The sequence below is a fragment of the Glandiceps talaboti genome, chromosome 4 (genome assembly GCF_964340395.1).
Source record: "Glandiceps talaboti chromosome 4, keGlaTala1.1, whole genome shotgun sequence".
NCBI lineage: Eukaryota > Metazoa > Hemichordata > Enteropneusta > Spengelidae > Glandiceps > Glandiceps talaboti.
The window spans coordinates 18,805,213-18,825,011 of record NC_135552.1 but is presented as its reverse complement, the minus strand read 5'-3'; the positions used below and the strand labels follow the sequence as shown (position 1 = coordinate 18,825,011).

The 19,799-nt window shown below is 35.0% G+C and overlaps 2 protein-coding genes across 4 annotated transcripts in view; one reads left to right on the top strand and one right to left on the bottom strand.

The window, feature by feature from the left end:
• The window catches only part of LOC144433592 (SWI/SNF-related matrix-associated actin-dependent regulator of chromatin subfamily D member 1-like), a 38,932-nt gene extending 31,612 nt beyond the window's left edge, over nucleotides 1-7,320 (top strand). For all 3 annotated transcript variants that reach the window (XM_078121915.1, XM_078121917.1, XM_078121916.1), the window contains exons 7-11: nucleotides 723-884; nucleotides 1,608-1,760; nucleotides 4,424-4,504; nucleotides 5,092-5,214; nucleotides 6,372-7,320. In XM_078121915.1, coding sequence (XP_077978041.1) covers nucleotides 723-884; nucleotides 1,608-1,760; nucleotides 4,424-4,504; nucleotides 5,092-5,214; nucleotides 6,372-6,527 — 675 coding nt within the window. In that variant the 3' untranslated portion in view covers nucleotides 6,528-7,320. The remainder of the gene's footprint in view (nucleotides 1-722; nucleotides 885-1,607; nucleotides 1,761-4,423; nucleotides 4,505-5,091; nucleotides 5,215-6,371) is intronic.
• A 944-nt stretch (nucleotides 7,321-8,264) lies between these two features.
• On the bottom strand, nucleotides 8,265-18,999 carry LOC144433986 (uncharacterized). Its single transcript, XM_078122422.1, has 5 exons — nucleotides 18,901-18,999; nucleotides 16,324-16,358; nucleotides 14,992-15,075; nucleotides 13,192-13,411; nucleotides 8,265-12,305 (listed from the first exon to the last, which is right to left on the bottom strand). The coding sequence occupies exons 1-5, from the start codon at nucleotides 18,952-18,954 to the stop codon at nucleotides 12,078-12,080; spliced, it is 621 nt and encodes a 206-aa protein (XP_077978548.1). The 5' UTR covers nucleotides 18,955-18,999; the 3' UTR covers nucleotides 8,265-12,077.
• Nucleotides 19,000-19,799: the final 800 nt, after the last annotated feature.

Here is a 19,799-nt window from a genome sequence, read left to right as displayed (position 1 = left end):
ATATAAATCACTGTGTACCTATAGATGGATAGATATTCTTCAAGGATAGAGTGTTTTTGGTGTGTGGGTGTTGTATAATTTATGTGACTGGGGTTAAGAGAGCAAGGTTAGCTAATGTTCCAGAAGTACTTGATGTGTAGATGCAAGTTATTTCCACTCTCAAGATTTCTCTCTTGCAACTAAGTCAAAATCTCTGTAGAATTCTTTTTCACTCAGACCTCTCTACGTTGATGTTCCCTTAAAATAATTGAAAAACAATAAAATCTAACAGAATGATCAGTATTCATGTCAACAAAAATGAAAAACCCAGTAGGTGTAGCAACAGTTTTTACTGCCAAGGATACTTAATGTCACCCACCTCCTCCCCTACCCCACCCCGAACCCCCAATCCACCCATGGCCATAGATATTATGATGGGTTCACTACATATTTACCTCTGGTATCATGTGATTTTTATTGTCATATGTGTATGTGTATGATATGTGTTAGATTTGCTGAAAATATAAAGGACAGCTATATTTTTTTGAAATATGACAAAATGTATTTTTGCAAAATAGTCAAATAGCTCTATGTGTGGTATCTTTTATTTTAATTTATACATTATTATGGTCTTTGTTGCTGTTTTTTTGCTTTTCATTCTACAGTCCCGCTAATAATTAATCATTTCATTCTCATTTGGATTCAAGTTTCATCCTAATCAAGATATTTTGACCCCATTTCAGCCACCACAGTACAAATTAGATTCACGGCTTGCTCGTCTTCTTGGAGTCCACACACAAACCAGGCCAGTTATAATAAACGCCCTGTGGCAGTATATCAAAACACATAAATTACAAGATCCTGATGAAAGAGAATTTATCAACAATGACAGATATTTTCAACAGGTAGGTTTTTTTTTTTACTTTGTCACAATAATGCTTTGCAGTCTAAACAGGAATAATCTATTCAGTCTGACTTCCTGTAACAAAAGTGATTAAAGCTCAGAACTAGAAGTTAGAAGTTTAAATCCCACTGTAGGCTTTGGATTGTTCTACAAACTCAATGGGTAGACTCTACCATTCAGCCAGGGTGAGTGTTGTACATGCGGACTCAGTGCATAGGCCGTACCTCTCGGCCATGTCTGACTCACAAACTCAGGGTGAGTGTTGTACAGACACAATGGGTAGGCTGTACTACTCAGCCATGTCTCACTCACAAACCCAGGGTGAGTGTTGTACAGACTCATTGGGTAGGCTGTACCTCTCAGCCACGTCTCACTCACAAACCCAGGGTCAGTGTTCTACAGACTCATTGGGTAGGCTGTACCACTCAGCCACGTCTCACTCACAAACCCAGGATCAGTGTTCTACAGACTCATTGGGTAGGCTGTACCACTCAGCCACGTCTCACTCACAAACCCAGGGTCAGTGTTCTACAGACTCAATGGGTAGGCTGTAGCCATCTCATCTGTGAGATAACAAAAAATGAATGACAAATGACTTCTTATTGTTCTCAAAGCAAATGAACACCTTCCTAGTAGCCTACACAGAGTATGGTTGTACCTTGGTCATAGTGATAACATTGATAACAACTGTCATTTGATGAAATATTTCTTTTCATGATTTTAGATCTTTGAGTGTCCACGCATGAAGTTTTCAGAAATTCCACAGAGACTGCATCCATTGCTGCATTCACCAGACCCAATAGTTATTAACCATATCATAACCATAGAGGGAAGTGAACAAAGACGGACTGCTTGCTATGATATCGATGTCGAAGTTGTAAGTGGAATATTCCAGAATTTGTAACTTTTAAAATTAGTGCCTAGTCATCATTCCCAAAAAATGACAAAGTTTTTTGTGGGGTTTTCTATACCTATGAAATCTGAATATGGTGTACATTTTGTTCAACAGTTAATGTTTCTGAAATACCTGAACAATCACAGAAATGGTCACTGTCCAGTAATTCTATGTCACTTTCAATAGACCATTATCCGTCTCGCGGGAGACGCCATTGAGTGCATAGCAACCACGTTCGGGTGGTCAAGCTGAAGTGTCAAACGCTTAGCAACACCATTGTTCTAGCTCAACGTCATCGTACGTACAGTGCAGTATGTATGATAGATCAAGGGAAGCAAACTTTTAAAGTATGGTTGTAAAAACGATGTGCGTATGTAAAAGTCGCCGGCAGGAGTTTCATAACTAGCCGTCAGATGTGACGGTGATTTTTGGCCGTCTGGGCACAGATGAAGAGCGGTTGAGATTGACAGTGTTACCTTTGAAATCAGTTTCAACATGAACTTGAAAATATTATAGTTGGATCCACTCGAGGATCGCAGGCCCTATGGTTGAAAACTTGCATGTCAGGTCGCGAATATTGTATTCCTATTTTTAAACAACGTCTAAAATTTGATACAATGCCATAACTTTTCCATAGACTTTTTATACGTCCCGTAGCATCGTCTAAAAACCAACACAACAAAGTGGACGGGATCACTTTACTGTAACGTGCTGTTGATAGTTGGCAATGATGTAATTCTTAGTCTGTAATTCGTCGGCTAAATTCGTCCGGGTCCGCTAAAAATTTGAAAACGGTTGAGAATTTTTTTTCACTGTCTTTGATTTTATCATATAAATTTATAAATGAGCTATATATATGTATTTCAAATTAAAATTTAGAGATACTATGTCGTTTTATTTTACGAATTTGGACTATGAATTCTACAACATGTTCATCGAACTCAAGTATAAACATGGCTGACACATACACGTGTTTCACGCATCGCCGGTGATTCCCTATTCTAGTTCCTGACGACCGTATTCCGATTTTACTCTAAGTTATCTTCATACAGTACTAGTCTGGTTCCTGACGACCGTATTCCGATTTTACTCTACGTTATTAACGTTATTAAGGTAGGGTAAAATCGGAATACGGTCGTCGGGAACTAGACTGGTACGAAGATAACATATGGTAAAATCGGAATACGATTGTCAGGAACTGACTATGATTTCCCGACCTGTGACGATAATTTAGAACTTTTCAATTCTGAACTCTAGGACCAAAACGGGACATTTGCACTCTAAAAATGTGTAAGACTTTTAGCTTTCGTCCGTATTTGTCAACAGTGTAAATGTCAACGGTTCATAAGGGCTTACGGCCGGTGGATGTGTAGTACACTACTAGTACTACGCCACACTTCATGTGCATTGCATTCTAATATACTTCTTTTGAAAATTGGTTACGGGAAATGTTTCCATACATGTGTACTAATAATCAAAACTACTCGATTTTGCTTGTCATTAATTACCATTTCTCAAGATTGAAATATTATAGCCATCTAGTATGCTGCATAAGTTTGGCACTGACAACGTATTCCCAGAAATGACAGTCAGTTCGGAAATATAATGACGGCGTGACACTGTGACGTATATTTCTTTATCTTGTTGTTGACAAGCCATATTTTCGTAACATGCCCTTTAGTTCGTGTACTTTCAATTTTTCAATGTCTTCCATGGCGACTTACGATTGTAGATGGTCACAAACGGTAGTATTTTTTTCAGACTAATGCGTTGACTTTCATATAAACAACATGGCCAATCCGCAAAGCTTGACCCCCGTAGCAACAGTTGCTAGGTTATTTGCATATCTCGCGAGATCTGGCGCGAGGCGGGGAATGCTTTATTGTACCAGCAAGCTAGGGAGTCTTTTCTGTTTATGTTAACAACGGGTCATACCTTGATAATCCTGTAGTATACAATGGAAACATGAGCCTAAGCACACAAAGACTCCCTATGTCAGTGTACAAACGCAAAGAGTGCGATCAATGCTGAGAGGTTTATCAGGCCGTTGTTTTCGGACTCGTCCAATTCACTAATTTTCTACCCATTCCATATGTATACTTTAAGAACTACATGTCATATAAAAAAACGGAAAACAGTTTTAGAAAGAGCAAAAACAGCTGAATATTTCACCTGGTAAGGCACTATAACTTTAAGGGATATTTTCTGCATTTGATTCTTTAAAGTGTATCCACAAGTTTTAGAAAAAGAAATACTAAGATGTTTCCTTAACTTATCCAGAATTACAGCTTGTAGTACAGTACATGCTGTGTAGAGAGAAAATATTAACTAGTGAAGTTAGTCTCAGTGATCTTTAGAGAACTATTTGTAGAAAAGAGGAGAAGAGAAAATGTTCTAACTCTAAGTTTTGTTTCTAAATTTCTGGGGTTTTTTTCTAAACTGTTTAAAATGGTACAGAATGAAGGAGTTGCAATCTGTCATACATTTAATCTTAAGTTTAATCAAACACATTCTAGAATTTATATAGAACTCAAGTGGAACTAAAGCTACAGTAAATACTGTCAACAAAATAATGTTTTACCAAGAAACTGAGTATTTTTTCTTTTCATACTTTCTTCAAAATGATTCTTTTGTTTTCTACTTAGGATGACACGCTAAAAGAACAAATGAAATCATTTCTACTTTCCACTGCCAGCCAACAAGAAATAGCTGCACTTGACAACAAGGTAAATGTAATTCTGTGTGAACCTTCTACCATACATCTACTGTACTCATTCACCAAAAGATATTTAAAAAGTTTGAATAACTAACACACAAGCAGTTCAACCATTACTCCTTTCATGTATTGATAGAAATCAATAATTCTATCACAAACTGCTTTGTTTCTTAGTTGCTCACACTAAAGTTTCATCTGGATTGTAAGAATTGTGGCTTCTGTTTTGTACCTTCTTTTGTACAGTCATGATATTTGCATGGTAATAGATTGGCCAGCTTCAAGTATGAGTAAGTGGCCAGTTCAAAACTTGCTGTTTCCAATTGTTTGTGAATGGCTAAAATCCTTGTGCAAGTTTGAACCATGACCATGCCCCACCTGTATAAATGTAATCTGGATGCCAATGTGTGAGTGGAGGTGTAAATTGTAACGATACCGGACAGGAACTAGACTACTGTCAAACTAGTCTAGATGCCAACTTGTGAGTGAAGGTGTAAATTGTAACAATACCATAGAGGAACTAGACTAGTGTAAATGTTAACCTGGTAGTATAAAGGTGGGAAGGAATTATTATTGATATTAATATCGTTATTATTTCAGATCCATGAAACCGTTGAGACTATTAACCAGTTAAAGAACCAACGTGAATTCATGCTGGGATTTGCCAAGGATCCACAGGAATTTATCAACCAATGGTTAATGTCACAGTCTAGAGATCTCAAGGTAAGAAAGACTTGTACAGGGGGGTAGGTGTATTTGTCACACATCAACACTTAGTTCACTATAAAACCACAAAAAAAATTGAGAAACTGATTACTTGAAAGTCTCAGTCAGGAGATCTCAAGGTAAAATACTTGAAGGTGTGTTTGTTGTTTTAGAAGACTGTTTACTTACTAAACACCTCTACAAAGTCTGTGTTGTCATATCCTAAAAATAGAATACTAGCCTCTGTATGATTAATTTAAAATATGATTAATTACTGAATATGTACAGTGTATTGGTAAACATGAAAATGAAAGATAAACACGTTGCTTTTGTTGTGCTCTGTGAACTAGATCAGCGTGATGGAACAGACATTGACAAGTTACAAATTAAAATGAAATGCAGTCATCCAGGGTTGATTGTTTCCTGTTTCATAAATAGAACAAGGATATTACAACAAACAAATAGAAATCCATAGAGAAGAACTAATCATTTCCCCTGACAGCCTCAAACATCAATCAACATACAAATTGTTTTCTTTTTCTTAATGAAATAAATACTTGTACTCATGATACCCTAACTTCATTAGTGCATCCAGGAAATAACAGGTGAACTTCAGTATGAAAGGTGACGTGAGGTACTGGACGGTGTTGACACAGTCACAGGCGCGCACAGACAAAGACACAGACACAGACACAGACACACATGCACAGACAGACAGACACACACACACACAGACACACACACACACACACACACACACACACACACACACACACACACACACATTCATGCATGAAGTGCAAAAGATACACAGTATACATTCAGACAGGTATTGACCCAAGTCCTTAGACATACATACATACATACATACATACATACATACATACATACATACATACATACATACATACATACATACATACATACATACATACATACATACATACATACATACATACATACATACATACATACATACATAGGCAGTCTCAAACACGTGTGCATGTGTGTGTGTGTGTGTGTGTGTGTGTGGGTGGGTGTGTGTGTGTGGGTGTGTGTGTGTGTGGGGGGGGGTATATATACATATGCACACATGCATACAAATACAACAAAAGAAATGTCCTCTTTAAACCTGGTAAAATATAAACCTGTCTGGATCTTATTTTATGTTACAGATTATGACAGATGTAGCAGGTAATCCTGAGGAAGAGAGACATGCTGATTTCTATCACCAATCCTGGGCACAAGAAGCTGTTTGTCGATTCTTCTACAGCAAAATACAACAACGCAGAGCTGAACTTGAACAAGCTCTCAATATTAGAAATACATAAATCAACTGTAATTAGAAGAAAGCTTTCTGAACACAAATTAAAAATTAAAAATTCCTTTAATGTGTAGTTTGTAGATTTATAGATACATCATGTAGTAAATGTAGTAAAGAGTGAAAAGCAAACTTTGGCTTTGCAATAATATGGCAAAATTTCCTCTAGGTTCTTTCTTGTATTTTGCCATTTTCTACTCAACTGGCATATAACTTTGGTATAACTTTCTCTGTTGACAAGCACTTGTATATTCCTGCTTAATTTTTGAGAGACACTGGTGTTTTCAAATATTACTTCCATCCATCCTTGTCACCCTTCCTAACTCATTACCCAACCTCTTACCATATAACTCCGAGAGAACTTATTGCTTGAAAGGGAAATGGTGTCATTGAATTTGGAAACTCTGATAGATTATCTTAAGTTATGACCATTTAAAAATTAAAATATTACATTGTATGTAGAGAAATATGTACAATGGCATTCAGTGCTTTGTAAGTATTGTGTAGTCTGGAATCTATTTTGTACTGTAACAAGAATATTAATCACAATTCTCAATCAAATATGAATACAAACTTTTTGTTATTTAAAGTGAAAAAAAAGAAGGAATTTCATGTGTCACTGGAAACTATTTTGAACTCCAGAGGGCGCTGTACCAAGTCCAAGCTCCAGTGTTGTTTGTCATCACTTTGTGTATGTGTCCAATTCATGATGTGTGCTGGATTTTTATGTTTTGTCTAGTACTTACTGCCATTTATTGTCAAGAAATAATAATGAAAATGATGGTGGACCAACAACACAAAAGAAGAAATGTAAAAATTTTCTTGCAACTTTGTGGAATAAATCTTTCTTTTTTATTCCATGTTTAAGATTCACAAATAATGCATTGTGTGGTTTTGAATGATTGACCAAATTTACAAATACAATCTACACCTAAACAAGATTTTCTGTACACACACCCTAGGCAGGCAAATACCAATATTTTCCATACCTACACACCTGGCAGACATACCAATATTTTCCATAAGCACACCCAAGGTAGACAAATGTATGTAAATGAACTCCATGTGTTCCTATATGTAAAAGAGCATAATAGTAGTAGTTAGGCTATTACTGGTAGTTGCTATTGATTACTGGTAGTTGCTAAATAAAACGGTACAGCGAGAACAACTCGGAAAGGAGTGGGAACTTTGTGTCTGTTGTCTTTACTCATCAATATACCTATTCTGGCCATCCCTACAAAAACTTGTGAACAGCTCCCCCAGTGGCCAAACCATGAAATCTTTTTAAAAATCAAGGATATTCTTTTGAGGTAAACTGAACTTTGGAGCAAACAATAGTGTATGTAGTTAATTCTCTTTTGGCTGAAGAGTAGTCTAGATAATGTCCTAGCTTTCTTGGCATCAGGTCCCAGACGTAGACCCACACTTTCCATCAGTTTTATCAGTTAGCTGTTGTAGAAATCTGTTATTACCATATTTGCATGACTGTCACGAAACTTTTCTAGGTGAGTTGAAACTGTTTTGAAGGTAGGATATTGACAGCTGTCCCTTTCAAGGGAAGAAACCTGCCAAAGTGTGTGTGTGTGTGTGTGTGGTCAGTCATTGTACAAGCTAAGGTAGGGACAATGTAATACACTTTCTATGCACTCCCACTCGCTATTCATGAACGTACAGATAAGATACATCACACAACTCGTGTACAAACCATTGACTTTTATTCAAATAACTTTCAAATTCTAAACACATAAATATTATCACTTGTATTTTGTTAACTTGACATCTAAGGTAACAAAGTTCCACATGCAAATTAAGTTAGGCGTTCTAGTTCAATCTGATTAAAAGTCGATGTAGTGTACATGTCACGATTTCTTTTTGGCTGTTACGTTTACTTTCGTTTGTTCTTTTGTGAGCACTTGTTACATACATCTGACACAATGCCATACGTTTTCTCGAATCCAATGTCATACTTACGAGTAGCCAATCAGAATCTGTCTTACGATACAATACTAAATGTTCAAAATTGACAGAAAGGGAACCACCAAACAATAATGATAACATTGCTGTCTGCACTGTTTCAGCACATTATGCCTTTTCATTGGTTGAGTAAATTCACTTGGCGATCTCGTGTGGCTCAGGAAACCCTACGGTATTGTGTCAGAGTATGTAATGAGTGCTCACAAAAGAACAAACAAAGTAAATATAACAGCCACCAAGAAATTGCGACGTGTACACTACATCGGACTTTAATCAGATCAGTTCTAGTCATGACTGAAATTCAGTCTCAATTTCAAATAGCAACTTTAAAAGCAGTGCCAGTATTGTTATTAGTCCTTGTCTACGTCTGTACTAGGCTACCACTGAAATATTAATTTGAGTAGACATTTATACCAATTAAAAGTTAGAAAATTGTCCCTAAAAAATATTACAGGTGTATGTATGTATTTGCAATTTTACAACTGTCTGTAGTCATCAGTTCAAAGTTCATGCCAATCATTATTATATATAAATGACTATAAATGTTAGCTACAAATTAGAATGGTTTCCATACCGGTATGTTTTCGAGTCTTAAGAACACTTGTGGAATTACGTCTTACAGAAAAGAAATTCTAGAATTTCATGTTTCATTGACAGTGGTAGATCAGCTGATTAGTGCGTTGGTTAGTTAATTCGTTAGATTGTTAATTAGTGGGTTGGTTGATTGGTTAGTCAGCTGGACTAGTAGGTTGGCTGGTTGATCGATTGGTTAGTTAGCTGGTTGGCAGATTAGTTAGCTGGTTAGTGGAGTGGTTGGTTGATTGATTGGTTAGCTCATAGACTGGCTGGTTATGGTTGATTGGTTACACAATTTTAGTTTAACACAAGACATTCCTCGGCATATAATTTTGTTAGATTAGTTGGTTGCTTGGTTAGTTGGTTGCTTGGTTGCCTGGTTGAACATCTTAAGTTTGAATACAAGACATTACTTAGCATATAACTTTGTTGTAAGGCCCATCTATATATACTGTATCCAACAGAAGTCACCATTGGTGTTAATCTTAAATTTAGTATTAAGGCAACAGGTTTTTTAAAAATTGTATTTTGCTCTTTTAGTTTTGTTTCTTGTTATCAGACTAACCCTATTTATTGCTCCATCACAAACATAAAATAAAAAAACCTGTGATCGATAGTTTGAATTTCTACCAAACGATGGCTCTGTATTTACATCTAAAATTATAATGCTTCAGGAAGGAGTGTACATTGTTGTCGTTGTTTTATGTGGTAGTTTTGAACTCGGCGCCTAGAATACATTATCTAGTATATTTCTGTTAAATTTACTCAGCCTTCTCCAGCTCGTATTGTATTCTTATTGTTTGTTTGTTTGTTTGTTTTTTGTACTCTGTGCTATTTTAAAGACTTTATCAGAAACTAAAAATTAACACATTTCACCCCTTTATTTCCCAAACATTTGTAACGATCTTCCAACAATTTGATTGTTGAATGAAAAGTCCAAAGTTACAGATTTTTTTCAAATTTCATCATCTTTAAATTCTTGAACTCTATTATGGCATGCTGAATGCTGTCAGTTTCAATCACTCTTCACCTACATTTGCCTGTTTATGGCACTCAATGACTGACTCCAATAACACTCATCTTGTCTTGCTAACCGTAGAAAGTTGATAATTACGGTTAGGAAATCGACACAGTTAGCCACAACCCCAAAAACCATTAGCAGAATACCTGCACAGGTGATTAGTACTGATTAGTGGAGAGTGATTACATACATCAGACTGATTGATTTTCAGAATGATGTAGTAATTATTCACCACTGTACATAATCAGCGATGGAGGTCTTCCATTAATGGCTTTTTGGGGGTGTGGCTATAACTTTGTCGATTTTCAAACCGTAATTATCAACTGAATAAGCTGAATATGACAGTCAGTCATTCTGCACTGTAAACAGGCTATATATGCGTTTAAATTTTTTTTTTTCATATGATATTTAAAAAACCAAACCACTGTTCCTGTTCAGAAAATCTTATTTTCCATGCTCATATATCTCAGGAAATCTGCACACCTATGTTTAGTTTCACTATGTGACATCGATGATATGCAAATAACCATGCAAAAAACATTTACAAACAGTGTGTCATGACGTCATTTATCACAATTTATAATGTAGTTAGAAATCACATTTTCAAACAACATGCCATGGCAATGTATTTTATCAACATTTTCGATACTGATACTTCAAAAAATCACATGTTCAAAACTGTTTACACATGAACCCTCCACGGTTTACAGTGTGCTGTACATCACATCATCAACAAATCTTTTATGCTAACTCAACCTGAACAGCTGTTAGCTATAACTGGTTTCCATACCAATTCATCTTATCAGAGAATAGAGGAATGTGTTCTTGTATGTATCCTGATATTTGTAAGAAATTCATGACATAACTCAACATATGTATGCAAGTAATTTCTAAACATAGCAACAAACTTATCATCACTATTGTGAAGTTTGTTTGAAATTAAGTGGCCATACATTTGTAGCTTAATGAATAGTTAAACTGGTTATCAATATGTAGATTCATGTCTTAGTGTAAAAATAACTTAGAAAAATCCAGTTAATGTCAGATATTGCAACTTACATAAAAACTGATAAAATAAACCTCAAGGTTAAGTTTTTTTCCAGATACATACTATCCATTCTAGGTAATACACATTGGTAAGCTTATATTAACAATCTAAATATGATCAAATTGTACATTCTGAAATAAAGTTATGAGGAATTCTGTATGTGTACTACATATATGACTACTGCATTAACTCACCACCATGTTTTACTTTGGCCTAATTGCTGTCTTTTGTTTTCATCAGAAACTCGAATTCTTTATGCCATGTTTCATTCATCTGTCATCACACATCTCTTTTAGACCAATAAATCACATGACCAAGTATATTCTAATGTGGTGATCGAATGTTATAATACTTTGACATGAAATGGTAAATTTCATCACCCGTAAAACTTCTGAAGGAAGAATACTTGAATCAAACTCTCTTCGAGGTCATCATTCACTATGGACTTACTCTTACTACACTACACGTACAGCATCTTTATCTTGATATTGAAGAAAATTTGGGACAACTGTTGTACACTGATAATAAACACCCGTGTGAAACCATATTGTACATGTTGCATTTCCGCCATGAGATTCTACTTCCGTCATGGGTTTTCAATTTGCCGTGAGTCTTTAAGTTGCCGTGGGTTTTTGTGTTTTGCCGTAGCACTTGTTTAGTTTTTGCGCATCCACAGATTAAATATGTGTTGTTTTCAAATTGAGTTTGGGTGTCCACAAGTTTAAGTTTTCGTTCGATGAAATTTTGTAAGTTTTAGTGTTGAAAATTAAAGTTTTTGTGATATTAATTTTTGTTTTGTCTTGTCACTTGTAGGCCACCGTACATAAGTAAACATATGTTGCAGTCAGAATTTCCAAGTAAACTTCAAAATTGATCATCGTAAGCTGTGATGTTAAGAGGATTTGTGTATTGTGACTTGTATAATATGTACCAGTGACTGCTTACGATACTCCAATGGTATTATTACCAGTATCACTGTGTGGTGCTGTTGTATTGCTTGATACTGCTGTAGCTGGTTGGCTTATCGTTGCTTCATAGGTTGGCAGCTGTGGTTGTTGTCCGAAGTGTGGTGGCTGGGGAGGGGGGTAGTAACCTGCTGGAGGGTAACTTGGAGGATATGGTGAAGCCATACTGTCTGTCTTGGGATACATATCAGGCTTGGATGTTACCTAAAACAAGATGATACAAATAAATGTGTTGACAAAAATATAGTGTACAGGTTTCGTTTGTACAATCTGAAATGGAGAAGGAAATTGAATCCATTCACAGACATCCTGTCACTTTTGATATCTGAATTTCACTGTTTACAATGTATACACCAAATTGTTATAGAAGTAGAGGTACAAAGTATAGCTAGTCTAATATCATGCACAAGCTTGTTGAACAAAAAATATGGAATATATACTCTGATCATTCTATGTCACAACAAGGCATGTCTACATCAATGGTTCTGCTATGTTCGAAATATGAGTCAAAACGTTCAAAATTGCCATTACTTTTCCCAATTTTTCTTTGATATTACTGGAGCTGGTATAATTATGTTATTCTCCAATATTTTTCTTTACTCTGCTGGAAAATACTCATGGCCATTTGTCCAGCAACTCATAGTGACAAAGGCCCCTTAGGTCACTCATATTTTCCTTGGCTGAATGAAGAAAATTTTCAGGAAATAACATCTGAATGTTATGTTTCACAATTTCTTTGTCTCTGTGAAATAGCTTATTTCTTGATGAGACCAAGATTTCCATCCACATCCACTAACCTTCAAAAATCACTACAAATGTTCAAAGACATAATTATCTCAATATTGGTGATTAATAAAATAGCAAATACACTTCATTTCAAAATAATCATACAGATTTTTTCAGTCAACGTGTTGTAAACATTTGAAACAGTTTACCAGAAGTGGTTATTGTTCCTACATCAACTTGTCATTTTAAGGCTTGTATTGATAACCACCTCAGAACAGTATTATAAAGGGGTCATTAAAAGCCTCACTGGCTTCCTAACCCATGTAAATTCACGGTAAATTCATGGCAAAACATAAATCCTTACCTCACTGTATGGTGGTGGGGCAGGGAAATCACCTACAGGACGTTCTATAACATGTGGCATTTGTACATTCTGTGTATTTTGTGAAGAAACTGTCTGTGCTGGATGTGTAGAGGCAAATACAACTGTAGTTGGTTGACCACGACCTCGTACTAACAGATGGCGACGTCTGTAGTAGCCACAACCTCCAAAACATGCCATTAAGACAAATACTATGATACACCTGAAATGAACAGAAACTGGTGTTAAAGACCAATGTCAAAAAATTTTTGGTGTGAAACACAGTTGTCAGTTAGAGGTCTGAAACAAAGAATGGTATTATTTACCAAAGTAATCGTTATTGCTTCATTGATAAGATAGTACTAATCCAAGACCATGGGATTCTAACATTGGGGTTTAAAGTCAATTAACTACACTGGAGGGAAGTGCCACCATCACTATAGCTATGTGCCTACTAAAAGTAATGTAGTCTGGAATCTATGCTGTCCTATTCTAGTATAGCCTTGCTCAAAGGAGTTAAACCTATCATTATACAAATGTAGTAAGTTCTTACTTTACTTTCAGCTGCATACTTTCCATCTACATTATAATAATTTTTCAACTCTTCAGCTCTTCAAAACAGGTTAGCTACACAGTACTGATATTTAGTGTTGTTATCTCACTGACTAACATCCAGTACAAATGTGTACAATATACATTTTCAATAGTTTAAACCTGTCCCTGGATTTTAGTTTCAGCTATATAAAACAAGTCATTGTGTTCTATGCAACTATGTAACTTAACTAGCCGAGAATCAATCACAAAGTCAGTTAATTTGATACATCACTGACACGACATCAAATTGGGGGTTCATCTATCACCTTTTTTTAGTCTGTGGTGACTCACAAGAAAACCTATCTTTATCAGTCTGACTTACGACAAAAATATGTTGACCTTTCATTTAAGGGCATATTGCTTAGAATGTACCCTATCAGATAAATACAATTTGTGTTTCCTTATTGTGTAGATTTGTAGCTGCTGGGGAACTACAATGTCTTGTAGGCAGAGTATAAATGTAGAATGCCAGCTGCAACAACTGGTTCTGTCAGTGCCATACTATTTGGCTTGGACACAACTGAACCTTGAAGACTAAACAATTTACAATGTTGTATCAACTTTAAAATCTTGGTGGACAGTTTTGAAACAAAACAAAATAAATAATTACATTTGTGAAGGAGCTACTACTATTTAATCTTTCCAATGGTTTGTGTCAACTCAAACTTTATCAATATCTGAGGTAATTTGATCTTTCTTCCTAAATTTAAACGATGATCATAAATTTTTGCCTGGTTAAAAAAGGAGATTATTTAATATGCATAATCAAAACATATTGTTCATCCTTTGAGGTGGTTACTACTTCATTAATCATACCTACTACAAGCAACTGACATTTCAAACTGTGTGCCTACAAGCAAATTATAAATAGACTGGGTGTGTCCCCATCTGTTCTGATAAACACTGATTTGAGAAACATTACCATCTTTCTTTTTATATGATGATATAAACTTACTCATCGATTTTTAAAATATTTGTACGCATTCATTTGGTATTTGTTAGACACATTCTGTACTCCGTTTTCGTTAGGGCGGTATTAAAGTAGGTAAAATCTAGTAGGTAAAATCTAGTGCCCCAGTCATTTTACTGGGGGGGGGGGGGGGGGTCACCACTAAAATGATAAAATATGGGAAACAATGCCAGTTTTAAGATTCATCTGTTTTGTGTTACCAGGGTTCCCAGACCTTAGCAAACACAGTGTATACTTACCAGAAATACCACATACTCCAAAAACTGTAGTGGGTGTATGCTTTACAACATGTGTAACTACAGCAATACTCTGGTGGTGAACAACTGAAATGACAAGTGTTGATGGCCGGTCAGCGTTTAAAAAACAACATCTTTTACTCCCAATCACATCTTTCACCACTCAGTAGTCAACTATGACAGAGTCTTTTGACAAGTCATATATTGGCTGGACATATTTGCTTTCTTTTGGTCAATTACACTTTCCTATATACTGTGTTATTTTGAGATTTCTCCTGATTTATTTTGATTATCAATATCGCAATGTTGTATTTGTTGTAACAGCTGTAGTAAACTACTACCGGTAGTAATTGTTACATGTAACTGCTCAGAGTCAGTTGTCCTGGGTGTCGATATACCTATCTTTATATACATCATTTATACTACACACAAGCAAAGGTGTACGCCTTTGAACAGAAAATATGATGTTTATACCCTGGTCATCCTACACTCATGTGTCTACGTCACTGGTTTTGTGGTGCTAAAAATATGACTTAAAACTCTCAAAATCACAAATTTTTTTTGTTTTTTTCCTATATTACATATATTATATGTTTGCACACATATAATTATGCCATCCCAATTCTTTTCTTTATTCAGCCAAAATAGTCTGGACAGAACAGTTTTATCACTACTCATCTGTGAGACTGTGACTCATATTGACATGGCCCCTTAGGTCATTTGTATTTCCCTTTGCTGAACAAACATAATTAATGATATATATATAATACATAAATAATATGTGCCATTTCCCTCCTTCCTCCCTTGCTGGGCACCCTTGGTAGAGGGTCTATACTGGGTTCAAATGATTTTAGTTGGAAATTAATCCTCTCTCTCCTAAAAGGTATTTGTTTATACAAAGGACAAGTTGGGAGAAAGAGGATTACAGTTATACTCTAAAAACAATTTTTTTTTTTTTTTTATCACTAATCAACATTTTCTATTTCATACTGTCAATACTGTCATTCATACCGGACATCAAACTCACTCATAGCCACAACTGTATTATGAACTCACTACACCTATACAAGAGAACACAGTCCCTGACCTTTACATATGTATGCGTACATAAATTTTAGTTTCTCTTTGAAAATGACAGGCCACACTTTTGAACCTAATTATTCTGTTCTGGTCCATAAAACACACAGTAAAAAAAGACATGATAAATATAACCCAGTCTCTAGAGACAATTATTAATCAGCATGTCCTCTAAATCATTAATGACTGATTATCAACTTTATTGCTCTCCAACATTTATTTCAAAATTAATAGTTACTACTCGGTAATGTCACTCACCTGTGGCCATAGTCACTACAATATTCTGCAGACACCTACACAGTTTAAAAAAAAAAAAAGGAGTCAACGTTATATGTTTCATTACCAGTGAAATTTCAATTTTTACACGGTTGAGTACACAGTTACTAAACGTTTTTTATAGCTACGTGTATTATGTTACACTTTCTTATCAAAACTGCTGGATGATTCATGTTCATGAGATTTATTCTTAACTAAAACAGAAGTATGGTTTGTTTTTTTTAAAAACATATCAGAGTTTTACACGTATGAAGTGTTTCCTATTTACTGCGATAGTTGGCTCTATCACTGAAATACAAAATAAATACTTTCTTTTCAACTGTTTCTACAAAACAATGTCTGCATCTCTACTGCATGTTTTACTTCAAGACTGCACCCACTCTCCCCTGAACAAACTAGGCAAACGTTTTGTGCTCTTGTCATACAGAGATTTTTCAAATTTATTTTTACTTTATTTTACTATAACTTGCCAATTTCAAAACATTTAACACAGAATCAAGTTTTCAAAATGAAATCTTTACAATTACAAGAACATAATGTTATGAATATCAATGCAATATTTTCATTTATGAAAATTAACAAAGGTAGAATAGATTCTATGGAAATGATATATAACATTCCACAAAGCTGACAAAAGTGCAGGTTTAGATTGAAACAGCAAGATCTGTCATTGTTTCAACTTTATGTAACTACATGTTTTGTACAAGCTTCAACTAGGCTTACATAAGTAGAGACAAGGCTGGATCTTAGTTACAAAGTGTGCTTTAGTTATTTGTTTATTTAATTTTTAATCTCTGAAAGAATATTATGGATGGTTACAGCTTCTAATATAATGTCAGCTTATATTTCCAAAGCGCGTGGTACTACACACACACAAATTCACACCAATAAACAGTATATATATGTATGTGAAGTGACCGTATCAAGTACGAATATATTAAACTCAGTCAGAATATCATTAACATAGAATTTTAAAGTTTCGACAAGGTGTAATGAATTTGACAGTATCAAGACCACTTTAGTTACTACTATCAAATGTTCAAGGTGTGAACTGCATATTAAGAGAACAGAGTACGGTTATTTTTTTTTTATTTGATATATCATATTGTACTGAATGTTCCTTTTGGAATGCTGCAGTCTAAAAATATCACAAGCATTGCCTCGTAACTGAGGTATGGATTTTTTGTCTGTATACAATGTAATGTGTGCTACAGACTTACATGTAACCTCACTTGCATATGCTTCCACGATCGACTGTTATTGCTTTATTACAGCCATGTCATATAATGTAAATATTACGGAATGGTGAGATTAAATTTTTATTTGATGGAAAGACTACAAAATAACAGGCCTTCCTTTCAAAAATATACCACCAATATGACTAAATTCAAATACTTCTGTGGTACCAAGTGTTTCTGTAATATATATATTGCTACAATTATCGAATTTCAATTTTCCATTTAAATATATACCTCTGGTTTAAAAAAAAAAAACATTTTACATGTAGATACCATTTTGAATAACCTTTTACTACCTTGCCAAAAATGGAAAACACTTATGTTTCATTTGATTATAGAGAAGTACGTAGTTGAAAGTTTATTCATCTTGTTCATTATTTACACCTGCAAGCCATCTTTTGACTAGGCATATATCTTCTTAGCTATTCAGAGCATATGGCAGTCTTTGTTATTCTCCAAATTTCAAAAATCTAATGAACAAAATTCAACTAAAAGTAAAAATATATTTTACATCATATACATATTTTTTTTCTGTATAGTCACAAATTTACATGGTGCAGTGGTGACGACTAGTTATGTATTGGAAAAATATGTAAATTAGTGACTTATTAATATTTATAAGAACAAATCTATTGTAGTATTTGTTGCATAGGAACAATGATGTTTACATTTCATGAATGTGATATATGCTGCTTTTATTGTTCATGTGCTGACATATTTTTGTTGTTGAATTGTTTGTTTGTTCTTTGCTGGGTCCGGCGTTGTTACAAACTGAACCCACCAATGCAAGATTGTGTATATTTTCACTGGGAATTACTGTAATAATATCTTGTATATTTATCTATTTTTCAATAACCATTTTGTTTTTGGTTCATCGCTCTTTCGTGTATCTCTGGAAAACTTTGAATATCCGGAATGAAAGGGTGAAATTATCATCATATTCACGTGATAGCGGGTCATTACTACTCACTACTCAGAAAGGGTAAATCGGAGAACGTAGGCCATACCAGGATGTTATGTAAAAAACGTACGTAAACGGGTTTACGCCTATGATGAAAAAGATACCCTTCTTGACGAAAATGATGACTTATGATAGCCATAAAAAAGTAAATACACAAAGATAAACACAACGATATGACGGCGGTAAATGGCTTTAGCGAGGAAATTTTTCAACAGATGCTGTATGTATTACATGTCCACACTGCACTGTGGACTCAAAAGAAAGGGAAAGGCGTCGGACGTGACTGATTATTGTGGTTGTTTTATCTTAAATATCCATTTTAAACTTAGAGCTTTTTGATTTGTAGTGAATATAGCTTACCTCTGAAATTACTAGCACCAGCAACGATTGCAGTAAATTTACAAAATACGACATTTCAGCAGAATTCAATCGGGTGTGTGAGCAACGAAAACAATGAAGTTTGTAGTTATTGTATGTGCGCATGCTCCGTTTTTGATGTGACGTCATAACAGGGGGTCGCCTACGATCATAATATATAAACAGATCGCATCATTTTGCATGAAGACTCATCGTATCATGATCATGCATACGCATCTATCATTCTGAGAGAGAAATTATAACAAGGATTTGAATGTATACATTACCTTTTAACACACTGGATCGAGAATACAAGTATAGGACAGTGAAAAGATAGATTAAAGATGTAACAGATATATGTAATGATTGTTTCATTATACTGTGTCCCTAAACAGTACGTGTGTAAATGAACTGGTCATTGCTATTGCAGTATAGAATCAGGCATAGATGTTGGACACGTCTATTTGGTGAAAATATACCTACCAATGTGATTGTAATCTAATGTAGGAATACGGCTAGGTTTCCTATATTTACCTTTATACGCTTTCTGTGTATCGTAGTTTTTAATTCGTCGTTCTGAGAGAGTTTGCATCTTTGTGGTTGTCCGAGGACTACGAAACGTTTTTCAAGAAATTAATGCGTAAAGATGTGTGTAATATTTGAATAAAATATAGCGGCTGAAATTTCCGACAAACTATTACTAGTATGTAATATTTCTCCGTGTGCTGATACTGATTTTAATAGTTTTGATGTAATGTACTCTTTACGATCTCTGCTCCATCGTTTTCATCATACTAGTATGACTATGAGCTTACTCTAGCTCTGTTGTGTGTACGTGGCTCTATTTCTTCCTTACGTCTGTGTGATACGCTTTCATGCCGCTGTTTATCAGTTCCCGTCAT